General features: G+C 39.3%; 1 protein-coding gene across 3 annotated transcripts in view; it reads right to left on the bottom strand.

The window, feature by feature from the left end:
- Positions 1 to 24,309, bottom strand: part of LOC121330332 (latent-transforming growth factor beta-binding protein 2-like) — a 93,938-nt gene that overhangs the window by 5,460 nt on the left and 64,169 nt on the right. For 2 of the 3 annotated variants that reach the window (XM_041276780.1, XM_041276782.1), the window contains exons 12-36: positions 22,487 to 22,669; positions 22,045 to 22,064; positions 21,906 to 21,942; positions 21,305 to 21,397; positions 19,150 to 19,275; positions 18,758 to 18,886; positions 16,977 to 17,096; positions 14,245 to 14,367; positions 13,852 to 13,977; positions 13,587 to 13,712; positions 12,894 to 13,019; positions 12,547 to 12,672; positions 12,324 to 12,449; positions 12,072 to 12,197; positions 11,817 to 11,942; positions 10,726 to 10,851; positions 10,281 to 10,403; positions 10,029 to 10,154; positions 7,143 to 7,265; positions 6,546 to 6,674; positions 3,219 to 3,344; positions 2,572 to 2,715; positions 1,191 to 1,388; positions 951 to 1,037; positions 12 to 140 (exon numbers count right to left, since the gene is read on the bottom strand). In XM_041276780.1, the coding sequence (XP_041132714.1) occupies positions 12 to 140; positions 951 to 1,037; positions 1,191 to 1,388; positions 2,572 to 2,715; positions 3,219 to 3,344; positions 6,546 to 6,674; positions 7,143 to 7,265; positions 10,029 to 10,154; positions 10,281 to 10,403; positions 10,726 to 10,851; positions 11,817 to 11,942; positions 12,072 to 12,197; positions 12,324 to 12,449; positions 12,547 to 12,672; positions 12,894 to 13,019; positions 13,587 to 13,712; positions 13,852 to 13,977; positions 14,245 to 14,367; positions 16,977 to 17,096; positions 18,758 to 18,886; positions 19,150 to 19,275; positions 21,305 to 21,397; positions 21,906 to 21,942; positions 22,045 to 22,064; positions 22,487 to 22,669 (3,024 nt within the window). The remainder of the gene's footprint in view (positions 1 to 11; positions 141 to 950; positions 1,038 to 1,190; positions 1,389 to 2,571; positions 2,716 to 3,218; positions 3,345 to 6,545; positions 6,675 to 7,142; positions 7,266 to 10,028; positions 10,155 to 10,280; positions 10,404 to 10,725; positions 10,852 to 11,816; positions 11,943 to 12,071; positions 12,198 to 12,323; positions 12,450 to 12,546; positions 12,673 to 12,893; positions 13,020 to 13,586; positions 13,713 to 13,851; positions 13,978 to 14,244; positions 14,368 to 16,976; positions 17,097 to 18,757; positions 18,887 to 19,149; positions 19,276 to 21,304; positions 21,398 to 21,905; positions 21,943 to 22,044; positions 22,065 to 22,486; positions 22,670 to 24,309) is intronic. The other variant, XM_041276783.1, reaches the window with a different exon arrangement.

Below are 24,309 nucleotides of genomic sequence, written 5' to 3'. Positions count from 1 at the left end.
GTCTGCCTTACCAACACATTCCAGGCGGATGGTATCATAATAGAATCCCACTCGGCAGTAACAGGAGTAGCCAGGCTCCATATTTGCACAGAGACCGTTTTTACAGATTTCGGACCCAAACATTACACATTCATCTGCATCTGGAATCAGAATGAAAAGTTAGCAGACCCAAAAAAACCAATCTGCATTGCCCTTAAATTGAGGGATTGCTGCTATGTTATTAATACACATGGCTCTTTAGTGTGTTCATAGACTCATTATGTGTGTGCCAAGAGCTGATAAACAGTGGCTTGGCTGAACAAAAAAAACTGGGCTTGGATTTAAATGAATTAATGGCAGCAAATGTTTATTGAACGTAATGAGCTGGTGCCAATTCCACTGCAATTAAAGGACCGCCCCGCATCTATCAGTGAACGGTATGTTCATTCAAATTGAGATGCCCCATCAATTTGGAAAATGAAATCTCTAAAATATTGAACAGCATAACAAACACGACCTGCTGTTAGTGGCGTGTTCAAATCAGCAAACCCTGAAAAATACGACTGTGTTGCTGTAGTGTGCACAACACCTTGCACGTATGTAAGGAGCCTGCCAGTTTTATATTAGAAAAAGATGTGCATTCTGTGGTGTGCACTTGTGCTTAATTATAGGTACAGTATTAGGGATTGGAAGCCTTGCTTTTATTACACTAGTAAAAAATAGGAAATTCTGCTTTTTCCCCCTATACATCACATTATCCATGTGTATTAAAAGAACTGCTGCTGCAGCAAGTTTATGTTCTATTTTGTTTTTAAATAAACTTGAAAAAGCCAACAAAATGCCAAGATGTGTATACTAATCTAATTAGACGTTGGTGGCATTTTCAAATCAATTTTGCCGCTTGATCTTTGCACATAATAAATATGGTGTTTCATGTCCTTTTGGTGATACAGCACACAGCGATAATTTACCTTTATATATCAGTTGCCCAAAGCCAAAGGACGTGCCTTCCATTGATAAGAATCCATTCCCTTGTGGACAGAGCTCATTGTATTCATCTGGAAGTAAAACAGCAATAAAAAAAATCTCACATTTTCCTTTAATGAACGTCTACTTTCCCCAAATCTTAATTCTGTAAAAAAAAAAAAACCTTGATTTTCTTATAAGGTATCATAATGTAAAACGAAGCAGCCCCCTCCTTGCATCCCTACCTCCCCCAGTGATTGGGCAGGGGTGGATCTCACAGTCGTCCCCCCAGCCGGACCCCACAGTACAGCAGCACTCCTGCTTGGTGGTGTTCCGGGACAGCACGTTCTCGCAGAAATTGGCATCTTCCAGGTTGTAATAACACTCCTTCCTCTCTCCACTAGAGGCAGCCCCCACTGGTGTGTCCACTACGCTCCCATATCCTGAAAAAGTTACAATGAGTGTTCCAGTTTGGTCACTGGGTAGCAGACAGTACTGAACCTGCACTGGCATGTACTGCTCACAGCTCCTCACTTACTGTTATTTTCAGGAGAGGCAGCATTATCGGGATGGACTTGTATGGTTTAAGTCCCTTAAAGCAAGGACGCAAAACAGCACAAAAAATACAGTACAGTATTTACCGTAGAAAGCCTAATGTTTTTGACATATTAATACTTCAGATGTTATGATATACTGATATTTTACAGGTCTATCCAAGATTCTGACTCAAGATTTTGGTCAAATTATGACTACATTTGCTGCATATGTCATTAATAATGACCACAAGGGGGCGGGGTTTCTCATTCCTGGGAGTTTTGAAAGGTGTTCACCGTCTACACCAGTTGGGCAACAATCAAATAGTTGAACAGTTCTGGGAATCACTTGGTCAGGGGTATAGACACATGGAAACCATTATAATAAGACCAGGATTCTTAAAACTATTGTTCTAGGAATTGTCTTTTATATATCAAATGTGAAACTACCACAAAAAAAAAAAATACAAAATGTATTCTTTGACTACAGTTGGAAATGCTTTTTGATTTTAATAGCATTATACGAGATAAGAAACAAATGTTATGCAATTCTGAAAAGCTCACAATTTCAAAAAAAATTGTCAATTAGTAGGAAGCAGAGAAATCAGACCTTTAAGATATGGTCATATTTTCCATTTGCGCAAATATGCAAAACTGCATTTCATTCAATATTTACATTCATAGAAGTTAGCAGAGGTATTGTCCATGTGAAACATATTGCTGTACACCAAGTACTGCCAAGAACCATATATATATATATATATATATATATATATATATATATATATATATATATATATATATATATATATATATATAATATATCTATATATTATATATATATATAAGGGAATTATATTTTTTGGCAGGACTTCTGTTAAGATTTGAAAAGAGATTACCTTTAATATATTAATTTGTTTGGGGACTGGGTAACTTTACCAGTAACAATGGGTTCAATCTTCTGCAATTAAAAGCAATTTTGAGAAATCAAGGACAGCTGCTGGGTGCTGTGTCAGATGAACAACCCTTTAACCAGCCATCCTGTTATGAACCCATGAGATGAGCCTGAAGGCTGCAGAGTAAGAGTCCCTACCCATCAGCGCCCTGCTTCGGCATTGGCTGGTCTCTGGGTCGAATTCCTCATCGTCGCCGGAGCAGATACACAGGAAGGTGCCCTCCACGTTCTCACAGAAAGCCGTCCCGCACACCGCTGTGATCACCTCACACTCATTGATGTCTTGTAACAAAAACACAGGAGGATCAACACCAGGCTGGCCAGATCAGGGCCTGTCATCACAGCACTCAAAACACACACACTCTCTCTCTTTCTCCTCTTCTGTCAGAACAATAAACTGAATCTCTGTATCGCATATCCTGGCCCTGAAAGGACTGTCTCTTTACAACTGGAACCTTTCCATTGGGCAATACAAGAACTGGAAACCTGTGCTGATATTTTGTGTTTGGTTGCTGTTGAAGCAAGGTTATTCGATCATGCATCAACAGCTGACGTGTCCAGTTTTCATTTTTTTATTGCCATTTTAATGAAATGGCCATGGTAGGCTGCGAGACCTTCTTTCTTTACTGTTAACGGGACTGAATTTGTGTTGGTCTATGTCTCAGTTTTGTCTAGTGGGGTTTTTATAAAAATATGCCATTGTGTGACAGGAGAAGGGATTTGTTGCACATTATAAATATCAATAAATATAGAAGATATTTAGCCGCAGGAAACATCTGACTTACCAACACATCCTGGAGTCTCAGGCGGGTTTTCAAAGCCCCGGTCGCAGAGGCATGTGTACGAGCCGTCCGTGTTCTCACAGAAACCGTGGCTGCCACAGATGGTCTCATTAACACACTCATCAATGTCTGAATCGAAAACGAGAACGAGAAAACAGACACTTAGCAAGCACCTCGAGACCTAACGGTTTACCCAATGCCCAGGTGGATCCAACTGGACATGTTTTTGGATGCTCACGCTTCAATAGCAAAGAATAAAGCTTTAACAGCGGAACTTTGAAAAACAGAAAATAATTAGAAAATGTCATAAGAAAATATGGAACAGAGTTGTTTTCTTATTTATAATAATTCAGAATAATGAATAGCTGTTGTGCACAAGGGCTTAGTAGTTAAAAGGTTAAGACCAGCAGTAGACACCTAATTTAGGAGCAATTCTGTTACATAATAATTGTTACCAGCTGGATGAAAAAGCAGGTTTTATAGCTGAGCAGCATTTGTAGACCCAGAGACGAATCTTAATGGGTTTACTGCTGACGCTGGGAGAGTATGGGCTCTTAAAATCAGAATCTGTGTCAGGCAGTTAATCTCATGGGGATTTAGTCGGGCTTTCCAGACAGTAATAAAAAAAACAAAAAAAAAAACTTGCACCCGGGAGATCTTAATGTTTTTAATTGGACTATTACCAAAGGTAGGCAAAGACGTGACGCAAGCATGTTGTGCAAGTTTTCCATCAGAATGTACAGCGTTGCTGTAGCTTTCACACTTACTGTAAGTCCTTGGCCTGAGGGAACAAACCTTTGCATTGTATTGCTGTGCAGATAACAGGCCAAATGGGGAGTGGATCACACACAGAAATGAGGAGAGTTTACAGAACTGCGACACAGCAGTCCTTAATTAGACTAGGCACTTCTGGAAGGGCTTTTAGAAATATCTAGGTTGATGGCAGGCACAGCTGACGTTTTCAAACAAAACTGCATTTATTCATGAAGCCAAACACCAGCTCTTCAAGTAATTGTGTGCATAAAACTGTATCGCTGAACTCGAACCAGATTCATTAGCTGTTTTATCTTCGACAGCATATGCACATTACAGCAGATTTACATTTTGCACATATACTGTAACACTTTCATCCATAACTTTCAACGCTGAATCATAAGATAAACAACCGTGCTAATGAAACCATAAAACTATTTGGTAATTGTTTCAAGGTGAAGTCTGTATCAGTGTCCAAGACCTCTCATCAACTTTTTTTAAACAAACATAGCCCTTGTGGTGTGCACTTGTACAATATGCACTTTCCCTCAAGTTAAGTGAAATCGTTGGGCATGCGCATTGTGACGATATGCTGAGTACTCTTGGCAAACCAGCCGACGTCCTTGTGCTGCTGGTGGGAAAGAAACCCTATGAATTTGTATGCACTGTATCTTCTATTTTAGCCTTTACTGTATTCATCTTACAGAACTACCAGCTAGTATCTAGCAGGGTGGGAAACTAGACCTGTAAATAGAGTGGAATGCAGGGGTCGGCCTATCTGTTATACAATCAGAGGACTCAAAGTGGACGTGACTGCTATATTTACAGTATAACATAATAAACCCTGGCAGAAGTTTAACTATGTGTTGTTAACTATAAAGCGCAAGGGTTTAGGGTTAGAGTTAACCCTAACCCTAAACTCTAACCCAAACTGTAAGAAAGAACGACTCTTCAAGATTGCTCACCAGGTATAGCCCTACTCAGATCCGCTTGTGTCAAAATCCACATTTCATTGGAACCAAATGCGCAAGGAGGCAAAATGACTAGCTTTAGGTCATACAGTGAGTAAGAGGATTCAAGAACAGCATCCACTTTGTTTTGACCCCCCGATATGCAACCGTAAACAGCTGTCCCCTGTAGCTACTGGATTTGTAAAGAGGAAATAAAATGATACCACACTGTCCAAACCAAAAACCCACAAAAAAAAACCCACTACAGTATTGAAGATTGGATCTGGCTCCCTTACAATGCAAACCGTGGCCGTGTGATTTTGGATCAAGTTGAATTGCATGATCAAATCAACCAACTTAAATTAGAAACGCCTGAAGTGGTATTTTAAATGAATCAACAAGTCTGTCCCCATTGCTATTCTCTGCTAGTAGTTAGATCTCTGTTTCCATGCTTTAGTTTATTTACTGTTTTGTAAAGTCATACTTTACATCAGTTAATCATTCCATAATTCCTGCATGGACATTTTGAAGCCTTGTACACACCCTGTTTATTTTTAAAAAGGCACGTTATTTCAAGAGAAAGCAGCTGAAAAAAGGGTCGGACTGCTTTTCTAAAACAACTTGCTCTCGGAAGCAGACCAAGATTCTCTATATGTTGCATTTTTCTATGACGCCCAATACAGGGTAGGAGTTTAAACAGACAGGTGAACCACAGCCAGTAAAATTCATCCCGGGACACGTTTAAGGGCTGTCTCAATCCGTCCGGAGAAAAACATACATAAAATTGTAAATATGAAGACATTGTTTTCAGCACAGCAAGGGCAAAGCAATTATGTGTGTTTACTCTGAAAGGCATTGTACTAAAATTCTATCCATCAAGTTGTTTTTTGTGTGAGTGTGTGTGTGTGCCAATATTCACACCTGTTTTTGTTAATAGGAGGCAAGTATTGTCATTCTTGGATGAAGACAAACTGGTGTTTTCTTTCATTACACCTTGACAGCATGTCTCGGCTTTGCTGCTGTCAGTAATATTTTGTTCCACTGGGAAAAGGCAGGCATCCTATTCACTCAAGCATTCAAGTCTTTTTGATGGTGGGGGTTTATTTATTTACATTTTATACCTATGGTCGCTCTAGAATAATATGTGGGTTTTTTTTTTTTTTTTTGGCACTGCATGATGAGTGAATGTTGTAATTATATTATCTATCTAAAATATAAACTCTAATCTGAACGAACATGCGCATGCACAGATCAAACGGTACCACGTTAAGAGATGGAAGCACTGGCACTGGACCCAACCAGTGGTCAGGCATAAATCCAAGGTGGGTCTTGAAAAATCCCCTAAATGTGTTTACTGGCACACTACGATATGCTTCTTTTACCAGGTTCAGGGAATGTCCCTAAAGCACCAAGGTTGCCCTCGTCTCAGAAAACTACGTCTTTCGGGAATGGATACTGTACAGATTCCCTTTTATCCGAACCCCAGGTTTCAGTTCAGTGTATTTTGATGTGGGTATAATTTGTCATTTGTTAATATTTTACTTTTTAAAAACCCACGATGGATTACAAAATGAGACAGCTGAATGCAGAAAGACAAGGCTAAGCAGTCTGTAATCCCAACACTCACCACACTCTCCATCTGGTCCAGTGCTGAACCCAGGCTGGCAGCCCTTGAAGCAGTGGTATGAACCCAGTGTGTTCTCACAGTGCCAGCTGCCACAGACACTGCTTCCATACTCTTTACACTCGTCCTTATCTGAGGAGAGCAATTAACAACACTTGATGGCCCATCTCTTCCATTTCAAAACACACAGTCTGTTCCAAGGAAAGTATTTTTAAAGAAATTGAATAACTTCTAAAAAGAAACAAGGAAGGAAGGACAGGGTCATTGATGTTGTCTTTTGGATTCATTTAAGTATTTTTGCTGGCTTTCCCTGCCGAATAGTAAAGAGAAACACTTAAACCTATTTTTATTTTATCTCTTCCAGAAGCTCAATAATTCTAAATTTAGATTTTGTACAGAACTATTATCACTTAGAGACCCTTCTTGTTGTGGCTTGATCCCGTGGCACACAATTGTAGCAGACTGACACACTAATGCAAAGCACACTGGTCATTCTTCTTTGTATCAAAAAAGGTTACAGGATTTAAATGTAAAGGTTTTATAAATGATCGGATTGCTTTTTTTCATTTATTTTGTAGAAAAATAATTGCTTGTTCCCACCTTCGCAGTCTCTGGTTTCCTGCGAATATTCAAATCCGGCTTCACAGAGGCACTGATAGGACCCATCAGAGTTCAAACACTGCCCTCTGGAACACACACTCCCCTCTCTGCACTCATCAACATCTGAAAAGACAGTGCAAGGAAAACTTCCATCATTCATGAGCCCATATCGTCACTGAAGTACTTCAACATAATTGAAGCTTGTCTTACAGAATCCATTCTGGGGTCATCTACAAAGACAGTAAAAACCTTCCCAGGAAAGCTCTTCATGCTCAAGACTCTCGTTTAACAGTTGTGTGAACTTCAAAAGAATGGCTTTGTCTTCTGATAGTAATGAGAACACACAGTGCGTCTGTTTGCTTCAGGCAAACAGAAGAAGACCAATTCATTACCAAGAAGGGGCAAAAGGCTATCAGTGATGAGCACCATAACCTATGTGTATATTAACCAGCAAAACATTCTGCAGCCAATAATCAATGGACTAAAGCAGGTTCTGACCATTGATGGGATCTCCAACAGGAATCAGCTGCAGAGAACTTTGACTTCCACCACCCATAACTGTTCTGACACTCAATAGTGATCCATTCAATGACTACAAATCTTTCTCAATGTCTTCATGGAAATTCATTTATATTCACATATATATTTCACTGGTTGATGGGTACCCTAGGGGTGGAGTGATATAGGCACATTAATCTAAACTCATTTCAACACTGAGAGAATTGAGAAAGACTTGGATTTTCGTTTCTTTTAGTATTTCTTAACTTTTTTTCAGTTATTTTATTTCTGGCCTAAACTGGAAGGTAGAAAGAATTGTCAAATAGTTTTCTTAAGCTTTTTGAATATGAATGATTGTCAATCTGTTTCTATTTATTATTATTATTATTATTATTATTATTATTATTATTATTATTATTATTATTATCTCAGTGTATCTTTGTTTTTCTTTCCTTATTATCCAATAGCTGCAAACGTAATCAGGAAATTGGAAATAGGTGTACTTCTTAATCTGTCTATCCAGGGTGTAACTTGGAAACCAGAAAGAAAAAACAACAGCAAACAATGTACTGTTGAATAAATTAGGCACAGATCCCGTGTATAGATAAGTTATTCTGGGAAGCACTGTGTAAACAAAACTGGAATGAATTTCTGATACTAATCAGGTAAACCAGCGATCAGCGCGGCACGCTCATGACCTGTATTTGAGAGTGGTGCAAACATTAAATAGATGGTGATAGAAGAAGTAAATAGAAGAATGGCAAGTAGAATAAGAGAAAGAGACAGGACTGACTCAACAGCAACAGTGGAATGTGGAGAAAGGCCTCGCTACATTTCAGAACTGCACAGTTATGCATCAACCCTGTCATTAAGGCGCCATCTGCTTTGTTTTTACTATCAGCAACTCAGGTCAGTGAAAATCCAGCTCGCTTGTAGGATCATGACATGACCCTGAACTGCACTGACTTCACCAACACCTGTTTAACTTGCCTCCTTATTTCATTAAATCACACAAAACAAGTTGCAAAGTCTGTGCCTTGCTTTCTAGCAGTCGACCGCAAGCAAAGCCCTTTTCATTTTTGTTATTGGGTCCACACCATACCGGTGAATGTTGCACGCGAAGCAGACGGAACGAAAATATACCAATCTGTTGAGTTATAGGATAATTAAATTCTAATATTTCCAGTGGCAAGGAGCCAACATTTGGTACATACAGTAATGTGAAGTCCTAGATGTTACCTCATACTTTAGGCACCAATCCCCCGGGGAGAACAAAATAATCAGTGTTTAAAATGTAGCCAAGCAGTGCCCTCCAGGGGTAACTTAGCACCTGGAACAGGACACGGTGTAGAAAAACTTGTAAATGCATACCTGCTATATGTAAAGGTCTGTAAACATTAACTGTTAGTCTGCTTCTTCATGTCACAGTTACAGTACTCCACTGGTATTCACTTGTTAACCAGTTATTAGAGGATGACAACTGAAAGCTGGCTTTTCATTGTTGGTAGGTCGTAAGCAAGTCCCCTCTAACAGGCAATAGTGTGTGCTTTAGTTTTTTTTTGCACTTTTATGGGAGAATCTCCATCTAAAAATGTGTTGCTTATAGAAACGGTGCAGTGGCCGACCTAGTATTGGATCTTCAGGAGAGATATAACATGAGTTGCCTTGTTCCGGCAACTGCTTTTTTTTTTTTTTTTTAAAACTCAATTTCCTCAATGTGCAAAGTCCACAAAACAAAGTCATTACAGTCTTGATTTAGCGGATTACTTGGAAATGTCACTTTCATCAGCCATTCCCTTAATGGTTACCGCGTGCTGCATTGTCCAACCAGCACAGGCTACGCTGCCAAGAGCCACATAGTTATTTCTAGAATAGGGTTTCAAGCACATTATTGTGATTTTATTGTTTATCCAGTGAAAAATCTTCTAGCTGGCCTTTCTCTTCCACAAGCTCCCTGATGACCAGTCATTGCCAACGCTATTGATCTGCCCCAAGCCATGGCTTTCTCATGCAGAAAGAATAATATAAGCATGAACTTCACTTCCCCACCTTACCATGGCAACACAGAGGCTCATTGGAAGAAACACTGTGCATATGCACTGCATGTACAGTGCAAACATGCTTAAATAAATACATCTTGATATTGTATTATTTTAGAAGTAGCAACTCCCTCTCTGCCATACACCTGCTATTAGTACTACCAGCACCTAATATCCTAATAACCTGCAATTCTCCAGTTTCTGTATATGTGCGCTACAGAGCAGGTACAAGAACCTTAGGGTTAGGGTTAGGGGTTTAGGTTAGGGTTTGGGTTAATCTAAATTATAAAGCCAGACTGCAGACATTTAAAGTCCTCAAAGCTCTTCCATCCGATCCCTGGAGACTCACCTTGACAGCCAATTTCATGAGCTGTGGTGGTGTATCCTGCAGAGCAGACACAGAAATAGGAGCCCTCGCTATTCATACACTCGCCATTGGAGCCACAGATATCCAAAGTCAGGCACTCGTTTACATCTAGAATCAAAGAGGTTGGACATTGTGCATGAACCAAAACCAGTGCACAGAATTAACAAAAGGATTTGCCAGTAACCAGCAACAATACTGTCTGTTTGTACAGATTGGTCTCATCACCCTGCATACCAATGCAAACGGTTCCTCCGATGAGCTCGAAGCCTTGGTGACAAGCGCAGATGAAGGATCCGGGAGTGTTTGTGCATTCTCCACCCAAACAGCTGCGGCTGATATCCTCGCATTCATTTATATCTAAAAGACAGCAGAAAACTTCAAATGTAGGGCCACCAAACACCAAGCACTAGCTTGAGCAATCATCTGAGCCGACAGACTACCGAAACACCAACTACCCAGGACAAGGAACATGTGTTTAGAGTTACTTGTTGATTGAATGCATCGTTACACGTGCCTTCTTAATTATTTGGCAGGGTAGTGTACAGGCTGTTTACACAGTATGCACTACGCACTGGATAAAAGAAAAAAAAAGTATAAAGCTTTATAACACATACAGTAGCCACTGACTCTTCCAAACGTGAAATCCATGGAAGATGGAGTCGGTACAGAAGCACATTACCTTCACACTTGCTTCTGTCATCAGACACTGTGTAGCCACTATCACAGGCCATGCAGGAGAAGGACCCCACAGTGTTTGCGCAGACTCTGCTGGGACAGATCTCTGGAGATGAGCACTCGTTAACATCTGTGTACAGAAACACACATATTGGCTACATATTGTAGCTGTGGGACGTGGTGGACGACAAAATGGAAATTCATATTTGCATTCCTGAGATGTAAGCCACTGAAATGGCATTTTGTTTTATTGTTTTTCCGAATGTCCCTTGTGTGGAAAATAAACTGGGACTTGAGTTCCAAGTCACTAGCTGGGTTTGGGAGATCATAATTATACGTTGCAAAAATTGATGTGTTTTCTGAGCCTGGGTGATGCTTAGACAAGCCTCTGTTTGTGTGTGCAGACTGACTCATGTCCTTCCAAGAAAAGTCAAATTAATTGTCTCTGGCTATGGTGCAGAGGCTGGTACTTTTGACAGCTGGTTTCGAAGGATTAGACTGACTCAACCCAAGATTTCACAAAGGATTCTAAGGCAGCCTGGTGGCAGACAGGATCATTGGTCTTTCTTAAAAAATAAAAATAAAAAAATTACAAAACAAAACTAAACAGGGGTGTCATTCATTACATTATTATGACCCCTTTTGCTGGCTTACAAAGACAAACTATAATAGTGCTATAAATCGTGCAGCTGCTAGGAATATGATGGATAATTCCACTGTTTATCTGGTGGATTATGAAAGGGCAATTACTTTACAGTAGTGATTTTTTTTTTGCTTGTCTTCTGCATAGTTTCCATTAGTTTTGCTCGATGGCAAGTTCTGATGGTCTTTGTGGATGTGTCACTAATATTGCCCGGAAGCAATCAATTTGCTTCCTCACTTCTGCACTAGCCTGCGCTCTTCGTGGGACAAATCCAACTTCAGCACCAAGAGAGGGAGTCTGTCTGAACTATAAACATGGCCACAGAACCAGAACATATGAAACTGAACAGAACATGGACACACAGAGAGGATAGAAAGAACAGTGCAAGGGAAGGTGGTAATGTCAGACTCATTGGGATTGCATTGGTTCATTTGTGGGATTAAAGAGATTACCTTCACAGCTGAAGCCATCAGCAGAGATCTTGTACCCAGTCCCACAGGTTGTGCAGGAGTATGAACCTTCATTGTTCACACAGTGCCCATTGTGACACACTTCTGGCAAAGCACACTCATCGATATCTGAAAAAAACAAAAACAGTAGGAACATTGAAACCTCACTGATAATCAGGGACCAGGATATATGTATTAATCCTCAGATCCATTTGTAATTGATTTTACCTAACTATAACTCTGTGGGTTTGCTCCTACCTTCACATGAATATCCATTTGCAGATACCTTGAAACCAGGTCTACAGTTTGTGCAAGAAAAGGATCCTTCATTATTCCTGCAAAGCCCATTGGGACAAACATCTGGCAATGCACACTCATCAATGTCTGGAAAAAAACAAAGAAAGACACAAAATAAAAACATACTAGGTGAAACGTTGAAACTACTAAAATGACACATCTGAGGTCTGACTGAGTTCCATGGACGATGCTTATTACACACTGTTAGCTGACCTTCACAGCTACTCCTGTCTGCAGCTATCCTGTACCCAGTCCCACAGATCGTACAGGAGTACGACCCCTCATTATTCCGACAGACCCCATTAGGGCACACGTCAGGCAAAGCACACTCATCAACATCTGAAAATATGGAGGGAAATAACACATCAGTCATGCATGTTGCATGATATGCAGTTGCAATTGTTCTTAGGAGACTGATCTGGGTTCAGTAGGTTACCTTCACATCTACGCCCATCTGCAGCTATCCTGTACCCAGCTCTGCAGTTAGTGCAGGAGAAAGAACCTTCAGTGTTGATGCAGATTCCAGAGGGGCACGCATTAGGGGATAAGCATTCATTGATATCTATAGCACGCAGAATAGTAAAGAAATGCAAGATTAATAATAATAATAACAATAATAATTATAATAATAATAATAATAATAATAATAATAATAATAATAATAATAATAATAATAGATTGAAAAGAAGCTCCAAACACACCAGTTCAAAATTGGGTTTAATAGTGAAATGGGTAAATTAATGACATTTTAATATAAGGTATGATTAAACACAGGGAGTGTACCTTCGCAGTTCTGCCTGTCTGCAGATACCCTGTACCCGGAAGGACAAGCAGTGCAGGAGTAGGAACCTTCCAAGTTGGCACACAATCCACTGGGGCACACGCTGGGCGACGCACACTCATTGATGTCTGAAACATGGCACAGAAAAACAATGTGACCTGCGGCAGGGACCTTCTTTGACATGGAGGAGTTTACTCAATACACGCAACAAACCGAAAATAACACAGGGTTAAAATCTTAGTTCATGTGCATGTTTGCTTTCTTATCAAACACGCAAATCCCTTTACTGGAATTTTTAGCATTTTTCTTCAGTCTATTGGAATGTCTAACTAATCCCCCTTGAGCAGTATTCTGTGCAACAAATCGCAAGACCTTGTTGCGCCATGGTGTAGCAAGGCTGTTAACAAACCAGCACAGTGGGGGAACCAAACAATCTGAGCCCTGGTACCTGGTGACTTGAAAACCTGATACATGTATTCACACTAGGATAACCTACCCGTATGGCATAATGTGACAGCGTTCTTGCTTTCAAAAGGGCCTCAAGGCAGCGTGGACCTCTGATACCCGGGTATGTGGGCTCATTTCATCTAAGCAATGGGAATTCTAAATAGTGCTACTTGGTGTCCTTTTGACAATAATGCTGATGTACATAGTCCCAGACTAGGATCTAGCAGTAAATATAAAAGGCGACCTACCTTCACATCTCTGCTTGTCCTCAGAAAGTCTGTACCCATTCCTGCACTTGGAGCAGGTGAAAGAGCCCTCAGTATTCGTGCAGACTCCATTTGGACACACATTCGTTGAGCCACACTCATTTATATCTGGGTAATGCCAAAAAAAGACAGCCTAAATATACACAAACCCTCCTTACTTCTAATATACTGCTTACATTGTTCTCCATCTTGGCTACTTTTTTTATTACACTTGCAGTGATATATCACAATATTGGTGAAATGTTACCTTCACATCTCTGCCCATCTGAAGATATCCTGTAACCAGATCTACAGTCAGAACATGTGTAGGAACCTTCAGTGTTGATGCACAGTCCATTAGGGCATACATTGTGTGTGGCACACTCATTGATATCTAAAGCACAAGAGAAAATAAATAAAAAGCTGATAAAGTGTGTATTACATATGATAACTGCTACAACAGCAATGCATTAAATGCAATGCACAATAGACGTAAGATTCAGTTCTAAGAATGATTATACATGTTATCTTGATTATGGAGTGTCTGTGAATTTCATTCAACCTGCCCATGAAATGGTGCGTTGTGTTGCATAAAACCATTAACAAAAATAGAAGAAGAAAACATATGTAAGCAGCAGTAAGAGCCTCCTAAAAATACTACCTTTGCAGCTTTTGCTGTCCAAAGATGCTTCATATCCCTGGCTGCAGCTACATCTATAGGAGCCCTCCAGATTGATACACCTTCCATTTGCACAGACTCCAGTGACATGGCATTCATCTTCATCTGGGAGAGGAATAAAGCACAGACGGAACCATGAAAACCATCAGACAAAACTCAATTCCTAACTTTAAACATTCAGCTCTAAATACTGAGTTAAGACAAGAAACCAAGATATGTAGATGTCAGATGAACCATTTGTCTTCAAGACAAATAGCACACATCACGATGAAGAATTAGACCCCAGAGTATAATATCTGATGGCCCATAAAGCCCCATTAAATCAGTACAGATGAAGGCACGAGACGAACATTTGCTCTACCTGACTTAGTTTCCTTAAAAGCATCAAATACTGTGGCAACTTAGAAAGACACCTGTTGTTAAGCAGCTTTTTGTATCTACAAAGATTCAGTCAAGCCACACTATGATTAGAACAGGACTGATGCATTGTTGAAACCATCAGCTTCTTCCAGAAACTCTCTTTTCATTCTACATCTAGGCAAGGGAGCAAGTCTATGTGGAATGTGGCATTGTTATTGCCAGCACACTAACTGCATAACAAGCCATCTGCAACAGCATATAAAAAAGTTAAAATCTTTGACTGAATCCAGCAGCACAGGGGTATAATTGTGTTTTATGAGATTAAGCATTCACCAGACAGGTAGTTATGATTTAAAATTAAGAATAATGATTTTGTACTAAAATTACATCACTTTGACATGGGCAACCGTTCAAGATGCTTTCCTGAACCATCTGCAGAAACACTAATGTGATCCAGTGCCCTAGGGGTTCATGCTTTTTTTATTGCTTAATGTTGAAAGGTCAAAGCCCACCTTTTTATAAAAGGTAATATTAGTTCTTTCTCTTTCTGTTTTTTTCTTTTTATGACTGGCTAAGAGAAAAGCCAGCCCGTTAGTTATGTCTATTAATGTTTGGGGCTATTTCATAGACTCTTACTATTGGTTACGGCATAACGCAAGAACAAGGAATAAACATCATGATTAATGGAAAAACACAGTGCTGCGATGAAAGAGACCTCACACCTAGATCACAATGAAGAAAGAAAAAACAACACTTTAAATGTCAAAATGTCAGTTATTCACGTACCTAAACTTCAAACAGTTTCATTGAAAAAAAAGCCTTTTTTCCCCCAGAAAACACATTCGTCACATCAGATAGCTTCTATGGTGCAACTGACTTGACCATTCCCAGTCTCAGATTCAGATTTGTTATTCTTGAGTGGTGCTGTTGCACAACTAGCTACACATCAATAAGTTTTCCCTTTTTCAGTCCATGACTGAACTGATAAGCATGTTCCTGTGAGAGGCGCAGTACAGTATCTGCTCACAGCTCACCATTAAAAAGGCACACAGCTGCTGGCTATGGTGGAGGGAAAAGCCGTTGCTTCTCCTTCTTTGGTTTGCATGTGTGCTTTTCTCAAACTCTGGGGTATTACTGTTGAAGAGAAATACAAATCGCAGCCCTTACAAAGACTGCGAAGAAAAGTTTCAAGACATCCAACAATAATAGGGCGCTTGTTTAAACCACGGCCAAATGAAAATATTTGGACTCCCCCAGACTCTAAGTACTGCAAAAAATATTTACAGTAATAAAAGATAAAAAGGTTAGAAATAACAACATAACTTGTTTAAACAATCTGAGTTTCATATGGAGGTGGCGATGGGTGCGGAGCTGGCAGGAACTATAAAAACATTTTAGCCATGGATTTCTTTTTAATAATGGAAGGGCTTAGAAATAATAATTGAAAAAAAGCAACACGATTTTGATGCGATTCCAACCAGCGACCATCTCAAGAGTGAGTAATGTAACAGATTACAGGATTATACAATTTTAGGGTTACTGGATGATATACCAATGCTATCTTAAACGTCTGCAGGAGACCGGAGTATATATTAGACACACAAACAGGCAGACGGAAGGTCAGCACGTAAAGGTCCCCATCTTTTGAATGAGGATCCTTGTTAAAAACATTCTTCTGCTGTTGCTGAGAAGAACTTATCACATTGCCAAGCATAAAAAGCCCACACTAACTTTCAGCAGTAAACTGTAGGCCCTACAGCGTTTTTCTTTTTGTCTACTGTATTTCCTAAAACAAGCATTTTTATTGTCAATCATGGTCTTTTTGCCCAATGAGAGAATCGGATTCCGTCATTTTTTCTCTAATTTGATATGTTTCATCTTTGTGTTTTTCTGTTAGATCACAAGCCAACATCTTAAAGCAAAAAATAGCCAACAGTGTAACACAGGTATCCCTGAACAGATTATACTTGAATACCAGTGCATGAAAATTCTCGCATTAAGGGATACATTTTCTAAGTGTTGTCATGGTGATTACTGTGTTTCACTTCCTTTGTAGCATGCAAGCATTTGGAGGAGTCTGTACACATTAGTTTTTTTTAATAGTCAGTAATATATCTATGTCTACTTATATTAGTGTAACCCTCATCTAAATTTCTGAAAATGTACCCGATGTAGCTGGACTCTTGAGTCTGTCAAAGGTCAGCTACATCTCATATGGATGGAGCTCACTGTAGTGCCATACTGCTGTAATGTGCAGATCTGCCAAAAAGCTGTCTGTGTTTCCCTTTCTCCTGCCAAGCGGAAAAAAAATGAAAACTGCCTGATTATATAGGCTTGCACCTGCCCGCTCTTACCTATACATCTCCCGTTCACAGCCTTGTACCCAGTCCCACAGCTCACACACTGGAAGGAGCCTGGGGTGTTAACACATCTTCCACTGGGACAGGCGTTGGGGTTTCGGCATTCGTCGACGTCTGGGAATTGAGGGGAAATTCCATTACAACAAGCGTTCATTGAAATAATATTAGATTAACTGCGTTTCCCTTGTTAGTGTGCTTTCCAAATTTTTATTTTTTCATTGGCACAAGGCACAAAGAACGAAAACAATGGGTTTTCTGTAAACGGCTGCACGTCGGGATATTTGTGGGCAATAAATACCAACTTTTTTATTGACACAGCGACTTAACTCTTACCATGCCACTGATCACAAAACCAGCCTGCTGCAGGGTGCTGTTTGTTTTGTTAAATCTTCTTTGACAGTATGTGTTGGGTCTTTAACAGCTCCCACACTTGAATCTCATTTGAAGGACGGCTTTTGTAGCAGCACAGCCTTGCTTCTGTAGCAGCACAGCCTTGCTTCTGTAGCAGCACAGCCTTGCTTCTCTAGAAGCACATCCTTGCTTCTCTAGAAGCACATCCTTGCTTCTCTAGCAGCACAGCCTTGCTTCTCTAGCAGCACAGCCTTGCTTCTCTAGCAGCACAGCCCTCCCTTGCACCCTGCTGTGCTTGGAGCACTTCCAACTTCTTTTCAAACAACAGTGTAACCATCTCATACATGAGCAATGTCAAGGATTATAGGCACTCAAAGCCTGTGGTGGTTGATTCATCTGGAGCTGTCTCTTCAGTGGAGAGAGGAGACCAGGAAGGGGCTCTTTCAAAGAGAGATGTACTTTAACTACAATAGCAGCAAGATCAGCAGGTATTCTCATACCCTGTACACTAGGGGATGATCATATCATTTAACAACATAGCGCAAAAGCACCTCACACTAGTGGATGATTTCAAATGGATCTTCTAGGTTTGCAGTATATGGTGTAACTTGGTTACCAATGCGCTCTTTTGCCTTCACACGGCCCCCTCCTTGATTTCATATAGCTGTTTTCAGTCACAACTGAAAGAACCTGCCGTGTTGATGCAACTGCTTCCGGGACAAATATTGGGCAAGTCACATTCATTAATATCTAGAGCGATTTAATGAAAACTATATGGGAATGTTAGAGACACAAAACCTAAACCTCCACCTTCCAGAGCAATAAAATCCAGTCCGTCTTCTGGTTTATTCAAAATAAATCAAGAGAGGACCCGAGCAGAACTTTCCTGGTTCTTGATAGCAATACTGAACCAGCCCAGTGAGCACGCAAGGTCTCACACCTACCCCATCTTAAAGAAATCAGCGCAGTGTTTGAGAACTCATCATGTGATGTAGAAAATGACCTTTTCTGAAAAGCAAGTCTTTCCATTCCAAATATTTCTCTCTTCCACAAAGTATGCATGTTGCCTACTGCAAGTATGCAAAAATGTAAATGAAGCATGGCAAGATGGGAACAAACTGAAATAAATCACATTATAGAACACTCGGCTGCAAACACAAACAGGAATTACTCCAAATTGCTTTAAAAAACGAGGAGAACATATCATTGAGCTATTACTGGCAAATAAGTGCTGATTGCTCTAATCAAACGAAAAGCAGATTTGTAGATTCATTCTTGTTTTTCCTGTGGCTTTTAGGACTTCATTGCTGTACTGAATATATCATAACTAATACAATTCTAGGACAGTGTGGTGCTCAGCATCTCAGGCAGCCAGCACAAATGTTACATAAAACAAGTGTAAAGCAGGCTAAACCTGTGCTCACCTTGGCATGTCTTCTTGTTCTGTGTAATGACCAGGCTGTATCCAGGGTGACAATAGCAGCTAAAGGACCCAGCGTTGTTCACACAGCGTCCCTTTCCTTCGCAGGGGTCCTTCTCACACTCATTGACATCTGCAAGCCACAAGCGAACACGCTAGCTTGGAATTATCAGACAAAAGAAACAACAGTAGCAGATGTAGAGGGTAGCAGCTGTGCCTCTGGGGACTGAAATTACCATTAATGACTGAACAGACCTCATAGATTAGTAAATACCGTACATTTGTTTTTCATGAAGACAAAAACAACTTACCTGTATGGTATCAAAATAGATTTTGTAATTTGCCCCATACAAAATGAAAATAGAAAAAGCAAACATTTTAAAAAGGCCATCTTACCCACGCAGCGGGTCTGCAGTGTATTGAGCTCATAGCCAGGGTTACAGTAGCAGGTGTATCCACCCTGCACACTGATACAGGCACCTGGACCACAGACAGTGGGTGTAGCTGAACACCGGTCGATTTCTGGAGTCAGACAAAAGAATTGAAATGGGATGTCAATTATCTTCTTTGTTATATATAATTATTTATTTATTTATTTATTTTAATTATTGTTGATGGCATTTCATTTGGTATAATAAAAGGACATCCTCCTGTTCATACCATGAGCATGGCAAACCAGGATAAACTACAGTAAATGCATAGTATAACCCATGGGGAAACTGCAAAAATACTGAGTTAAACTTTTACAAGAGATGCTTCTACATCTAGTAGTTTATATTTAAGACCACACAACACTATTCAACAATGAATTAATAAAGCAGTTGTGTAATATCATCTAGGTATGTTTTTGTATTGTTAGGATGGGGACCAAAATGGATTTACAATGTATCTATCCAATTTCATATTGCAACACAATCTTGGCAGATGACCAAGTATACAGATACAGCATAAAAATATAGCCACACTTTCAGGATTACTTGGTTATTTGGAAGCAAATTAACTCAGCTTTTTAATGTTGGGCTTTCTGTCTTATTTTTGTTCCCCTGGCTTGTTTTGAGAACCCTGGGACGGCACTTGAATCTTCTTGGAAAGTTCCTCTGCTGAGGGTAACAGGGTTACTTCTGCCCTGCTGGGTCTGCTCTGTGCGCATTAAAAGGGATCATGTTGTTGGATTACAGGCTTCCACTGGTTCTTCCAGCATGACACGGTCTGCCAAACCATGGGAGATTACTTTACTTGAATTTATATCCATGGCCTAATAACATGTATTGTTCAAAAACACTGTGAACTAAAACACACACATTGGGGTGGCTGTTTTCCTTCTTCCGGGAGATTGAGATGTTTACTGCTGCTCAATATTGTTACAGGTGGTAGCTATCTGTAAAACAGGCAGCTTTAAACTGATAAAATATATATTTTTTAAATTTTATTTTGGGAGACTTTCTTCTTCAAAAGGCCTTAACCTCTTTCTGTTTTGGACTGGTGGAATGTAGCCATTAAAGCCAAAGACCAGCAGGCCTGCACTGCAGGGACAGGCAGCCAGTGTTCAATTGGCACGGCACCTCTCTTCTCCTATTGATCCCTCTTGTACCCAAGAGGCAAAAGTGGCTCAGCTGTCCTCTGTTCTAGCCACCCTCACTGACATACAGCTCTGGGTAGACGTAATGAATTACGTTCGTAGGTAGCAAGTAATTAAGGATGCAAATGGATAGGTAAGCTAACAAGATCCAGCACTGGGAGGAGCTGAGAAACCCATATATATATATATATATATATATATATATATATATATATATATATATATTATATATATATATAGATTATATATTATATTTATTATAAATTTTAAGGAAAAAGGAGGAGGAGAAACCCACTGTATTACAAGACTAAAGTCCATGCTGTTAGTTTATGATGCTCAATGGTCAACAAGAACAAACAGGACACTTTCAGGTTCAGGCCAATGCCAAAACAACCCAAATCATTGAAATTTGACACTAGATGTACTTGCCCACATAGACTAAATGCATGTGTATTCTTAATGTGCTTCTCAGACATTATCATTAAAGTCATTAGTAGACATTGTATACTTACTCCGTGCAGAGCAGACACCAACGTGTTATTAAGTCAGACAGTGAACACTAGTATATTTTCCCTATTGAATCAAATCTTAGTCAAAATAGAGATTTTATAAAACATAAAAAAAAAAGAAACAATGTAACATACATGAAAGAGCTGAATCAGGCAGAGCCACGTAAGAGCTCAGAATGGAAATTCTATATTATGGTTCATTATTGACCCACCATACAAAATACCTTGGGATAGAACCTTAGGAAAAATCAGGATGTTGCAACAGTGGGGTCTATTCAATTGATCCAAACAGAGATCGATGTTATTACCTGTTGTGGACCGTTAGTTGCTTGGAATTTGACTATGCTTGAGAATCAGTACACTGTTTTACCTTATTGATTTATTATTGTGATTCTTTTTAGTTTTCCAAAAAGTGTCTGTGCTGTGTTGTCAGAGAGTCTATTGAAGCATGTGTGTTGCTCACCTGTGACCTGGGTCGCTACGTTGATGGGGGCCGTGTCCCGGGAGGCAGGCTCAGGGTCCAGGTGGACGGGAGAATCTGGGGTTGTCTTCACCACTGGAATATGCAAACAATGCAAAAAAAGTTAGAAAGATGGATGTCTTTAAATGAAGTTTGTCGTCTTCTACTTGTGCAAAAGTTTGGTTATTTGAGGGGTGTCCTAAAAAAGCTTGGTAACCCACAGTTTTTGTTTTCTTCTTGGAAAACCTCAAATAGAATTCTTGTTGGCAATATTAAGCAAATCTAAAATTGTGGACATCCCTCATTTTTTAATTCTCTACGGAGTTAATCAATTTTTTTCCATGGTTCTAATAGACTTGCTAATTTAGCTAATATTTATTCAAGATGTATATTTGCAATTAGGCCATGCTTTTGGTTTTACTAGCCAAAAATGGATAGGACTGTAACCAATTTCCTCTTGTGCTAATGGTTAGTGAATATAACCCCAGTCTTTTTTATATTGTTCAAAATCAAATAAAATAAAATGTAAGACATTTTAAATACCTGCAGTGACTGGTGTTCCCTGCACTGCCATTGGCTGTGTGCAGTTAACTACATCACTTACCTGGGTATTTCAGAGTGGCTTCAGTTACAACAGGAGGCTACAAAACATGAGAAAGAAAGAAATCCATTAAAAGATATTAGAGATATTAATTTAATCTCCACTCATTTGATTTAAAAAAATCACTTTTAAAGAAACTTACTATTTTGGCTTGCCCAATCCCTGTTAAAAAAAAAACAAAAAAAAAACAGAAAATAAATTAAAAAAATTTAAGCAGATATTAAGAATATTATTTTTTTTAAGTGGAAGGCTATAGAAAAAAGTTACCGTTTAACTGCATATCAGATATAAACAGCTCAGATTTCAGTAGTGTGACATAATTCTTGTTTTAGTCAGTCTTGCCATTTCTCTTCTGCTAGATACTTTAACACTTCAGTATTCAAGAACATATAATCTACGTTTTGGCTGTGTTTAAAAAGTGACTCTTCCCTTCCTCATTAAACAGAATATATTCTCCAATTCAAAACAGATTTCCTTAACAGCAGTGCTGATTTGGGGGGTGTCATGGAAGTTTATGGAAAGGGTAAAATGATGACCCAAGCCTATGGGCACACAGTATGTTTTAAAACAAAACTTTCTTTCACCTCCTTGCTCCTTTTTGGGTACCCTGGGTGTCTCATGGCCGTTGTCATGGGTACGGTGGTGGTGCTGGCGAGTATCGGAGCCCATGGTTAACTCCTCCTCCTTTGCCTGCCTCATCAAGATCTGAATATCTGACCTGGAGTATGTGTAGCCATGACCAGCGGGGCAGATCTCTTTAAAATGATCTGTACAAATCAGGAAAGAAAACATAGGGATTAAAACCATGTTTTATTTATTTTGTTATGTGGGGTCTGGTTTATAATCTAAGGTTCAGGAGGAAGGACTGCCCCCCTACATACAATACATCATCCAATTCTGGCCTATCAGAGCTATATAAATAGACCTACCCTTCTACTTTGTCTGACTCATTAGCATCTCTCCGCCTCCCCCAGCTCTACCTTTGTAGCTACCTACTTGGCACTCTCTGTTATGGGGGTCTCCTGCCTCCTCCAGCAGGCCAGGTGGTGGACGCTCAAACCAAACGGGTTTGAGGAAATTATTAATAGAATATGAAATTACTCAAAATGTCTGTGTTGTGGGGGATGGTCCTGATCTACTGAACTAGTTCTTGATGAGTCTCGGTCCTGTCCGCTAGTGGAAGGGCAAACTGGACCACTGTTTCAAACAGGATGACCATGGAGGAAAAACCACCTTCAATCATGCAGTAATCCTAGAAGAGGGATCTTATCGGGACAACACTGAGGATCGTTGCACAGTAGTTTAAAACAGTCCAGGTTGGACTACGAGTCTGATTTGCTGTGCTGAATTAAAAAGGCAAGTGCTATAAAATAACAACAAAATAATTATTAAAAGAATAATATTTTCAAGATAGCCTTTCAATACAGCAGTTGAATATCAAATGCTAACAATAACCATATATCCCCATTTTATTAAATGTTTGATAGTTTATTCAACATTTTAACATATATGTATTTTTAAAACTTTCAAATACTAAATCTGAATTTCTCCTGGTATGAAAGTTATCACTGCTAATGTCACTCAACTTAAGAAACAAAAGCAGGATGTTGTTTTATTATTATTATTATTAATGTTATTATTATTATGCATATTTTCCAGAAGTAATCGCTGAAAGAAGGGTGTTATTCTGCTTAATAAAATTAGTTCCGTCTGTCAAAACATCAGCTTTATTTGTCAACCGTATCCATTCTTCCAAAGTACAAAGATTATTTTTTGTTTGCAAGTGGCAGATAGCCAGGGTAAACAAATAACTTTTTAAAATAATCCCCAAACCTACCGTTGGGCAAGAACACAAGAACGGAAGCTGACGAGCACAATTTTTGGTTTAAATTTTACTTCAGGGAAAAGAAGAGAATTGCTAACCCTGTAAAACAAACCTTTAAGATGCCCAGGGTAAAAGAAACCGAATATTATATTAAAAGTTTATTTTAACTGAAGCTGACAGCATTGCTAGGTTTCTGTTTGATCAAATGACACATTTATATGCTGTTTAAGAACACCCACAGTGTGAGTTAAAATCTCCTGCTTAATCTGACTGTAATCAACACCTCAAAGGTGGTAAAGCTGCATTTTCTCCCAGTATAATAAACAAAACAAAGAAAAAAAATACTTCCAAGAACAAAGAAAATGGCATTCATTTTCACAAGCTGACCTCAACAGGATTATATGTTCCTATATTTGGGGGAAAAAACGTACACTGTGCACAATACATGTTCTGACTTTTTACAAAAACCACCCTTACAGATGTCATATGAAGGATTTAAATGGCAGATTCTTTTAAGTATTACGAAAACAATATGTGTTCCTGTTTCTAAACTCTTGCTAGGATCAGAGCAATATTAAATGA

This window comes from Polyodon spathula, chromosome 17, assembly GCF_017654505.1.
Source record: "Polyodon spathula isolate WHYD16114869_AA chromosome 17, ASM1765450v1, whole genome shotgun sequence".
Taxonomy (NCBI): Eukaryota; Metazoa; Chordata; class Actinopteri; order Acipenseriformes; family Polyodontidae; genus Polyodon; species Polyodon spathula.
The sequence above is the reverse complement of the archived record's forward strand: the minus strand, read 5'-3'. Positions and strand labels throughout refer to the sequence as shown.